General features: G+C 34.5%; 1 protein-coding gene across 4 annotated transcripts in view; it reads left to right on the forward strand.

Moving 5' to 3' along the window:
* LOC127516125 (uncharacterized) overlaps positions 1-2262 on the forward strand; it is a 34294-nt gene extending 32032 nt beyond the window's left edge. For 2 of the 4 annotated variants that reach the window (XM_051900466.1, XM_051900462.1), the window contains 2 exons: positions 804-835; positions 1591-2262. In XM_051900466.1, coding sequence (XP_051756426.1) covers positions 804-835; positions 1591-1698 — 140 coding nt within the window. In that variant the 3' untranslated portion in view covers positions 1699-2262. Of the gene's footprint in view, positions 1-270; positions 343-433; positions 587-803; positions 836-1590 lie in introns of all 4 variants that reach the window. The other 2 variants (XM_051900465.1, XM_051900463.1) reach the window with 2 other exon arrangements.
* The last annotated feature ends 8597 nt before the right edge of the window (positions 2263-10859 follow it).

Below are 10859 nucleotides of genomic sequence, written 5' to 3' on the forward strand. Positions count from 1 at the left end.
AACCAAACCGTCTGGTGATGTCTCTACACACCAAAAACACCTCCCTAAGGATTATAAATGTGAATATTTCTGATTCTGGTCTGTACTACTGTGGCTGGGACTCTTCTTGGGTGATCACATTTGGTAATGGAACACATCTAGACATTAAAGGTAATCTGTCTTTATCAATACCACTATTATAGAGGAATTTCTTGCTGAATGTCTAGGAGAAAAATATAAAAAATACATGATTTTTTCCAAAGTACAGACGTTCATCCTTATTATTTCCAGATCACTTCATTTATTGTGCAGAGAGTGAATGTGTTACACCACTGCAAAATGAAACAGAAATTTCAAATAAAGGTGAATTTTAAGTACTCATAACATTCATTTACCATAATGCTTTTATCTAAACGGTATTTTGTTAGAGTAAAATGTGATTTACTTTTAACAGATCTCAAGGAGAGCCCGATTTCTACACGAGACTGTTCTGAAAACATCTTTTATAAACTGACTTTTATTTTTGGTGTTATTATTGTTATTCTCATCATCATTCTGGTCTTAATAATCATCACTAAGATACGGAACAGAAAAACACAGGGAAAAGGTAACAGTACAACTATTTAGTTCAAGAGATTTACTCTGCTGTACGGATATTTGGCAAACAACTGTGTAGTGAAATAATTTTACAAGGTTATGTGATACAATTTAATGAGTAATAAGTTAATAAAAAAAACAGCAAGTATCTTTAACATAAATTATAATTGAAAACACAACTCTAATGAAAAAGGAAAAACAGCAATCTCTTTTTTCTGTTGTTGCAGACGCTGATCGCCATGTCACACAGCATCATGAGGTAAACTTAAATTCTATTGGCAAAAATTCTTGAACAGAATACAGAAATTAAAGAGGTCGACTGGTGTACAAAAATATTTAAATATGTAAATCTCTGCTACTTAAAGAAGTTATAATGACAATAATTATAAACTATAAAATAACTTTTCTAATATCAGTGTTATGCAATATTCCTTTTATGTCTAACATTCTTCAGGTGAAATATGGTATGTTTCTTGAGATTCTTTGGCATACAGCCTGTGCGCCTACTTCTGTTTTCTGTTTTAACCATGATTAGAGTAAAGACAGAGAAGAGAAGTAGGCCCGCTGGTGATATTCTGCTCAAGAGCTGGATTGTCACAGAAAGATTTCAACCATGCAGTCTGCATCTTTTTTAGATAATCCAACTCTTGAGTATCGCTCTGTCTTAGTGAAACTAAATTTGGTTAATTCTTAAAAGTAAAAATAAATAAAATGAAACATTTTATTTTGCATTCTTTATGTGTGGGGTACAAACCAGCAGCAATAACAGCTAGAGAAAAAAAATCCCACATACCCTGACTATTTCCCAACTGTCCCCAATATCGGAATCAGAAATGAATTATAAATCCTAACACCAGAGAATGTAGTCTGATGCTATTAAGTCTGTTTTTATATAAAACCCTTGTTTCTTCATTGTTTTGCTTATCTGATTTCTTCTGTAGCGTACAATTTTTAATTATTACTTAGAAAAAACAAAACATTCTGTCGTTAAAAGCGCCTTTGGATGTTTTGCAGGAGCCTCATTCAACGTTGTATGCTGCTCTACAGTTCTCCAAACAGAAAACCAGAAGAGCAGCCAGACATGCTGAGGATATAGATGTTGTGTATTCTGCTACTAGATAGTCTAAAAATGACACATGGTCAAATACTGTAGCATACTGTTATGTTTACAAGCTATATTTTCATCAAGACTCTTAATATTTATACGCTATTGCTTATGCCATAAATTTAAAGTGTATGTGGGCTTTGCAATGTGTAGTATTTTTGATGCTATTAAAATTATGAAACAATGTTCTAATTTGAATGTAATTTAGATCTGTTTATATATGTATCATGAAGATAAAACTAGGCCCTTACAGAAGAGGCAGGGGTTGTGAATGATATCATTTCCTATACAGACCCTGACAGGAAGAAGCTGCTCAGTGTAGAATGAGACGTGCTGAGGGGAACTTCAGCGGACCAGATTACAAAGCTGAAAATATACACTTCAAAACATAAATTGTTATAGTTATATCTTTCACAACAATTTGTGAGCAGCAACAGTTTATTGATGAACATTTTTATAATATTGCTCATGACAATTAGCAGAACATGCTTTTAAAACAAAACATTGTGTGATGTGTGTAGACCACTGATCTATATAAATGACATTTAAAAATGACAAGTAAAAAAAAAAATTAAAAAAAAGTTTTCTTAAATGTCTTTGTGCCAGTGGGTGCACCTGTCAGCACACAAGTGCATCACAGTTTGACTGTTTTCCACTCAGCAGACTGACCCTTGGCTCATCTCTCACACCCCTCACTGCAGCTAAACCACACAAACACCATTCACACTACATACCTTTCACACTACTTTCCATAACCACAAACAAAATACCCCTTGTTTAGAAGTGAGGTGACAAGCCACAGATGACAATAAAATAAAAAATAAAAATATGTACTTGAAAATACAAAAAAAATAAATAAATAAATAAAATGCTGATCTTTGTCGGAAATGAAAAATTCCCAAAGCACCCCCACCCCAAAAATATTCTTAAATGTACTTTTTTTTTTTTTTTTTTGCATACTGAAGTTGAAATGTGTAAAGAATTTGGGGTTAAGAGGTAAAATGACATCAGAAAAGTCCTTTAAATTGCTTTTATTATTATTATTGTGTATTAATTACCTGCCAAAACACCCCATGCTGATGGTACTAATAATAATAAAAGAGAAGTTAAATTAATTACGACACTAAATTCAAGACCACGATGTATATAACTTACCTGCTTGTATTCAGATGCAGTGTATTGACGGCCTTGTTTTAACTAAAAAACAATTACAAACCCAATTCCAAAAAAGTTGGGACACTGTACAAATTGTGAATAAAAAAGGAATGCAATAATTTACAAATCTCATGAACTTATATTTTATTTCACAATAGAAAATAGATAACATATCAAATGTTGAAAGTAAGACATTTTGAAATGTCATGCCAAATATTGGCTCATTTTGGATTTCATGAGAGCTACACATTCCAAAAAAGTTGGGACAGGTAGCAATAAGAGGCCGGAAAAGTTAAATGTACATATAAAGAACAGCTGGAGGACCAATTTGCAACTTATTAGGTCAATTGGCAACATGATTGGGTATAAAAAGAGCCTCTCAGAGTAGCAGTGTCTCTCAAAAGTCAAGATGGGCAGAGGATCACCAATTCCCCCAATGCTGCGCGAAAAATAGTGGAGCAATATCAGAAAGGAGTTTCTCAGAGAAAAATTGCAAAGAGTTTGAAGTTATCACCATCTACAGTGCATAATATCATCCAAAGATTCAGAGAATCTGGAACAATCTCTGTGCGTAAGGGTCAAGGCCGGAAAACCATACTGGATGCCCATGATCTTCGGGCCCTTAGACGGCACTGCATCACATAGAGGAATGCTACTGTAATGGAAATCACAACATGGGCTCAGGAATACTTCCAGAAAACACTGTTGGTGAACACAATCCACCGTGCCATTCGCCGTTGCCGGCTAAAACTCTATAGGTCAAAAAAGAAGCCATATCTAAACATGATCCAGAAGCGCAGACGTTTTCTCTGGGCGAAGGCTCATTTGAAATGGACTGTGGCAAAGTGGAAAACTGTTCTGTGGTCAGACGAATCAAAATTTGAAGTTCTTTTTGGAAAACTGGGACGCCATGTCATCCGGACTAAAGAGGACAAGGACAACCCAAGTTGTTGTCAGCGCTCAGTTCAGAAGCCTGCGTCTCTGATGGTATGGGGTTGTATGAGTGCGTGTGGCATGGGCAGCTTACAAATCTGGAAAGGCACCATCAATGCTGAAAGGTATATCCAAGTTCTAGAACAACATATGTTCCCATCCAGACGTCGTCTCTTTCAGGGAAGACCTTGCATTTTCCAACATGACAATGCCAGACCACATACTGCATCAATTACAACATCATGGCTGCGTAGAAGAAGGATCCGGGTACTGAAATGGCCAGCCTGCAGTCCAGATCTTTCACACATAGAAAACATTTGGTGCATCATAAAGAGGAAGATGCGACAAAGAAGACCTAAGACAGTTGAGCAACTAGAAGCCTGTATTAGACAAGAATGGGACAACATTCCTATTCCTAAACTTGAGCAACTTGTCTCCTCAGTCCCCAGACGTTTGCAGACTGTTATAAAAAGAAGAGGGGATGCCACACAGTGGTAAACATGGCCTTATCCCAACTTTTTTGAGATGTGTTGATGCCATGAAATTTAAAATCAACTTATTTTTCCCTTAAAATGATACATTTTCTCAGTTTAAACATTTTGATATGTTATCTATGTTGTATTCTGAATAAAATATTGAAATTTGAAACTTCCACATCATTGCATTCCTTTTTTTTGAAGTTTGTAAATTAAATTGATTTCTGTTGGCTTTCAGAGTATGTTAATGTTGTTGTGCTGCAGCTGCATTCTGATGACCGGGTGTCTTTTCGATTCAGCTAAAAAACATCAAATGCAACTTTGAAAAATTGTCCAAGCTCATTTACCCTAAACACAACACAATGCAATGCAGAATTCAAAAAACAGGTAAACACCTGTGAAAAATCAATACGTAAAATTCATACTTCATATTTACAGTACACTGGCTTCTATTTTTACGGACATTTCAACAATATTTCTCTTAATGCATAATCAGTTTACCACTGTGCAGCAATGATACTTGATTCCTTCACTTCTATGTAAGGTCATAGAAGTGTCATATTGTGCTTTAATATATAGTACTATGTTGAAGGCTCAATGTCAATGCAATCTTTTTCGCAAAGCACTGTTAAAGCCTGCAACTGCATGCATACCACACGTTAGTTCCTTTCACATGTTGACTAATGGTTTCAGAAACAGACTTATGCCACTAAATATATATATATATATATATACATATATATATATATGTATAAGACAATGAATTTAACCCACAGCGCTCAGGGGTTGCAGTTTGTTTCTGAAAGTAACATTGAACAAACAAACAGCCTTAAGCACGCTTAGATCTCTGTGGGTAAAAGTTTCCATATATCATCTTATTGCAGTGAAACCCAAGCATCAAAGCAAAGCGCAGACAACTGTGATCCGGCCATGTTTAGAGTATTACCTACCAATCCAGCACAAGAAGTGATTATTCAAGAACTTTAATATTATACTGAATCGTCATGCATATGTTATTTTTTCACAGTGGTTCAAAATATGTCACATACAAACAGGTTATTGTACTTTAACATGCTAACAGATCATTTAACTAGATGCTCTGGATCTGAAGGTGCAGCTGACAGAAGTTCATTCTGTATTTCTCAACGCAAAATTCTTACAAAAGCCCATTTCTAATATCAAATGTAAATATTTGTTTGCATTCAACAAATGCTGTTTTTAATCCCTTAAAATCATGACTAAAATCAACACATAGTAAACTACTACATGACCATAAAGTTTGCAAGAATAAAGGTGTTGTTTATAATTATAATATAATAAGGTGTGCTGTAACAGTTTGACAAAAGGGATGTGATGCAGGCCTGTGTATTTCTATTGACTGCACATAGGGGGCAGTAGTAGTTGATGTTTTACAAAATAATATTGTTGGTTGTCATGGTAGTGGACATGTTTTGGGGTTAAAGGGTTAGTTCACCCAAAAATGAAAATAATGTCTTTAATTACTCACCCTCATGCCGTTCCACATCTGTAAGACCTTCGTTAATCTTCGGAACACAAATTAAGATATTTTTGTTGAAAAAACAAAATAACGACTTATATAGTGATGGCCGATTTCAAAACACTGCTTCCTGAAGCTTCGTAGTGTTATGAATCAGCGTGTCGAATCATGATTCGGATCGCATGTCAAACCGTCAAACTGCTGAAATCACGTGACTTTGGCGCTCCGAACAGCTGATTCGACACGTTGATTCATTATGCTCCGAAGCTTCAGGAAGCAGTGTTTTGAAATTGGCCATCACTATGTAAGTCATTATTTAGTTTTTTTGGCGCAACAAAAATATTCTCGTCGCTTTATAATATTAATATTGAACCACTGTACTCACATGAACTGATTTAAATATGTTTTTAGTACGTTAATGGATCTTGAGAGAGGAAATGTCATTGCTGGATATGTAGGCCTCACTGAGCCATCGGATTTCAACAAAAATATCTTAATTTGTGTTCCGAAGATGAATGAAGGTCTTACGGGTGTGGAACGGCATGAGGGTGAGTAATTAATGACAGAATTTTCATTTTTGAGTGAACTAACCCTTTAAATAATCGAGTAGGCATAAAAAACATGCAAGTGTATCCAACACCCACAACAGGCTAAATTATCAGGAATAGTTCATGACTGGATGAGCTATAAGACCAATGATAAAATTCAAATGTTTTCTATAAATACATTGTTCTTCTAGACTACAAACTATATACAGTAAACATCATTTTGTGAGTATGATGTTACTGAAACAATCACTGGATATCAATATGGTTGCTCAAATAACACTGGACCTGTTTTTTGGATCTGAGCTTGGTGTAACAAAGAAATAAAGAAAATAAAAGGACAAAAACTACTGAAAATAAGAGTTCACGAGAATATTACCAGTCGATCATTACATCATTCACAATCGTGAGCATAAGAACAAAAGATAAGCCACACCACATGCTAAACGTCTTGGGTCAGACAGCCTGAATGGAAAAATGACAACAGCCAATCAGACCCAGACATCATCTAAATCAGAAAGACAAGGCTTGACTCCTCTAAACCAGGCGTTTCACACCCACACTTCGAACAAACGCTCCATAAGATGTTGTCAAATGCACAGAGGACCTCAACTATGCTTAAACTTCTGATATTTTTTCTACTCTTTAGGACAGGTGTGTTTGCTCTGGAAGAGAGACTGGTTCTGCAAAGTTGATTCTTACCTTATATTTATGAATAGTTGTTATTCTGATCTGCTCTGATGGTCCTGCTTGTGCTTTTCTCCTCTCAGGCTTCAAAAGAAGTTCAAAAGAAAGTCCTGGAGACCTTCAATGCAGGTGAAACTATAACTTTAGAGTGCTTTATATCTGAAGAGCACGGGAACTACTACTTCTGGTTCAAGCAATCTCTGGGAGAAGCTCCAACATGCATCCTCACTCTCTATGCTGACGCTTTAACACCAACCTTTTATGGAGACTTCAAGAACGATGAAAGATTGACAGCTGTAATGTAAAAATATTTTGCTTTAATTATAAAAGAATTAAAGCCATCAGATACCGGAATCTATTACTGCGGTACCCATGAATATGATCTTATAACTTTTAGTAATGGGCTGTTTTTAAACTATAAAGGTAAGTAAACCTAGCAAAAACGATATATAAAAATCTATATAATGTAATAATATATAATCCTTAAAGTTTTCTCATTTCAGGGGTAAATACGAGACAACATCATATTAAGCAGTTTTTGTCTGCGGTGGACTCGAGTACTTGGGTAAATGAACACGAGTTTAACCCAGGAGACTCTGTGAATCTTCACTGCACTGTTCTCATTGAGAGATGTGTAGGAAATCACAGCGTCTACTGGTTTAGACATGAATCAGGAGATACACATCCAGGAATCATGGAAACAGCAATGATCAATGCAAGAAGAGCTCTGAGAGAGATTCCCATTCACAGTCTTGTATCTACAATCTCCCCAAGAGGAACCTCAGTGTGCTGTGGCCATGTGTGGAGAGATACTGTTTGGGAATGGAAGTAGGCTTGAAATTGGAGGTGAGAAATATATATATATATATATATATATATATATATATATATATATATATATATGATACATCAAATCCTCTTAATTGCAGTTTGAATATTTAGACTTTTTTTAAATCTTAGAACCAATTTCTGAGTTCGCCTGGACTGACCTAAAGGTCCAAATTTTGGTAGCAACAAATATATTGTGCTTGGTGATCATCGCTATCTTTCTGTGCAAGAGGACACAAAAACGACAAGAAATATTTTCTGGTAAGCCATTTGCATTTTAAGAATACTCGGACCATATTTTATGATAATGTTGATTATTAGATCATAACTGACACTGATTATATTACTTAAAATTAAAAAATATAACTGTCCAAAAGATTAAATTAAATCCACCTGAATTTAAATAATGTTCCACAGTAAAATATGATGAAATGTTGATTTTATTATTAAGATGTGATTAAAATTAAAATCAAAATTTGATTACTTTACAGTACTTACTGCAAAACATACATGTGCACATTAACATATCAAAATGTGTAAATATCATGGCATATAAAATGTATCTTAAAAAAAAACCTCTGAATACTGCAACTAAAAAGAAAGTTCATATTTTTTGCAGAAACCCATCCATTACAAAAGCTTTGTTCATCTCTTGATAATGAGGTAAAATTTAAATATACTATATTGCTGCGCTCCTATGTTTTATTTATTTATCTATGTGTATTGAGTACTTTGGTGTTGGTTTTAGGGTGCACCAGAGGAGATAAGCTCCGCAGCACTGCTTTTCCCCAGAAGAAACTTAAACAGACACGAAAGAAGCTCATGCACACATGTAGTGTATTCAGCTGCTAGAGGTTACAGTATTAAATAATAATTTTGTGATATAACATGATAAAGTGATATTGTCTTATATGTGTTTATTAGTTGTACTTGTATCTGAATGCTGTTGTGAGTGTAACTGGTGTGAAAAATTTATTGATTTAATCTGACTTTTGTTTATTTCCTTCTGTATTTGTATTATCTTTATCTTTTTCTTCTTCTCTTAAATTGTTTTATTAATGCTTTATATTTGTCTACATTTGTAAAAAAAAAAAAAAAAAAAAAAAAAAAAAAAGTGAACTTTTGGTTTAGTGAACTTCACGAAATTTTGTTCCTATATTATCGTTCACAAGTTATGTGAAAATAACGCTAAAGTAGCGGAACTTTTCTTTGGGAATTTGTTGGGGGAGGGAACGTTGTCAGTGGAACACACCTGCGGGGTTTCCTCTTGCACGATATGCGATTGCCTCAGTCTACTTGTGTATGAGGCCGATGACGCATATGATTTTCGCTTCTCCCCAAAAAAATATCCTGGTATGGTGATGTTTCTTGTTAAAACGTATATTTGTTGCTGGAAGGATGTGATTGACATATAGTAACATTTAATTGTTAGCTATGATTAAAATGTATTGTTTAATGTGTTATTTGATTTAAATGATGTACATCGTGACGCTAGCTAATTAGCATTGTATGCTTAGTGTGTACCAGAGTGGGAGAAGCTGTCGCCCCGTTGCTCCACTGATTATTTCCCTTAATTACAGGTATGTCGTTCAATCAGTTCTGTTTCAAAAAGAAAAGAGATTTAGTTGACTGATAATGAATGTATATGGTACAGAGCGTGTGTTATGGGAGAAAGAAACGGATTTAATTGTTTATGCTGTCTGTGACGCACTTTGTGCGGCCTGCATATGGTACGGTGCTGAATATATCCCATGTTTTATTCCATTTTTGATACGTAATGTGTGAAATATGGGTTTGTACATACAAATGGTATTATAATTGTTTTATTATAAGATATTATCGTATAAATATTTGAATTAATGAATATGTTAATAATGTAATATAGATATTGTATTTAATATACTATTGTAATGTACTAATTATATTATATTATACACTACTGTAATATATTTATTGTAATAGAATAAGAATATTGATCTGATGTATAAGAAAACTGAGATATTTATATATTATAAGTAGTACAATTGATTTACATTTATATAATTTTTTTCCATTGTTGTATAATATCAGTCTACTTGTGTATGAGGCCGATGACGCATATGATTTTCGCTTCTCCCCAAAAAAATATCCTGTGTGTACCAGAGTGGGAGAAGCTGTCGCCCCGTTGCTCCACTGATTATTTCCCTTAATTACAGTGCTGAATCTCATCAAGTGGTCGTGTGGTCCTTGTGTGTGTGAGAGAGAGTGACCGGTCCAGACACGCTACATGAGCTCTAATAAAACGAATGACATTGTCTTCTTATCAAAACCTGTCTTTTTGTATGTGTGTATGATTTTTAGTGATTCTATTATCATCCACAACAAGCCTACCACTTATGATTCCTCCAGACATAAAACATAAGGTTTTAATTTCATTGGTGCAAAACCTTTTATAAAAAGGTCTGATAGCCTTATTCTTATATTATAGAACTAATAATCAGGAAAGCAAAACTGAAATATTACAGTAGGCTATATACTCTGTAGAAAAACAATATGCTGCATTTATGACTAAGAGGGACAAAATACATCAGGGACTAAACATCTTCAATGCGTGGCCCCTAATAAAAAGAAACCTGCCCTCTTTGCTCACGGGCAGGCACTCGCACTTCCAGGCTTTGAGTCAATCCCCTGAATCTACATATATATGCATGTAAAAAAAAATCTTACATTACAAATTTAAGCAGTTTAAATTATCCTTGCTTAATCCAGAGTGTGCAGTTGTTTTGGTAACACTTGTCTATTTAACTCCCCCTGCTGTTGAAAATCGAAATGTTTATATTTACCTATATGCAGGTACAATAAGCTTTCGTGACTCGAAAACCGACCCAATAACCACATGACAGGAAGATGTGGCAAAAGTGGGCAAGATCATTTTTTTTTGAACATTTGTCATTTGAAGAAAGGTTTGTTGAGGGTGTAGTCCTCTATAGATAATTTAAGATGACTAAAATATCATAATTTATAACTTTTAAGAAAGTTAACTTTCTGACACAATATAAACAATTCATAAAAAAACA

This window comes from Ctenopharyngodon idella, chromosome 7, assembly GCF_019924925.1.
Source record: "Ctenopharyngodon idella isolate HZGC_01 chromosome 7, HZGC01, whole genome shotgun sequence".
Classification (NCBI taxonomy): domain Eukaryota; kingdom Metazoa; phylum Chordata; class Actinopteri; order Cypriniformes; family Xenocyprididae; genus Ctenopharyngodon; species Ctenopharyngodon idella.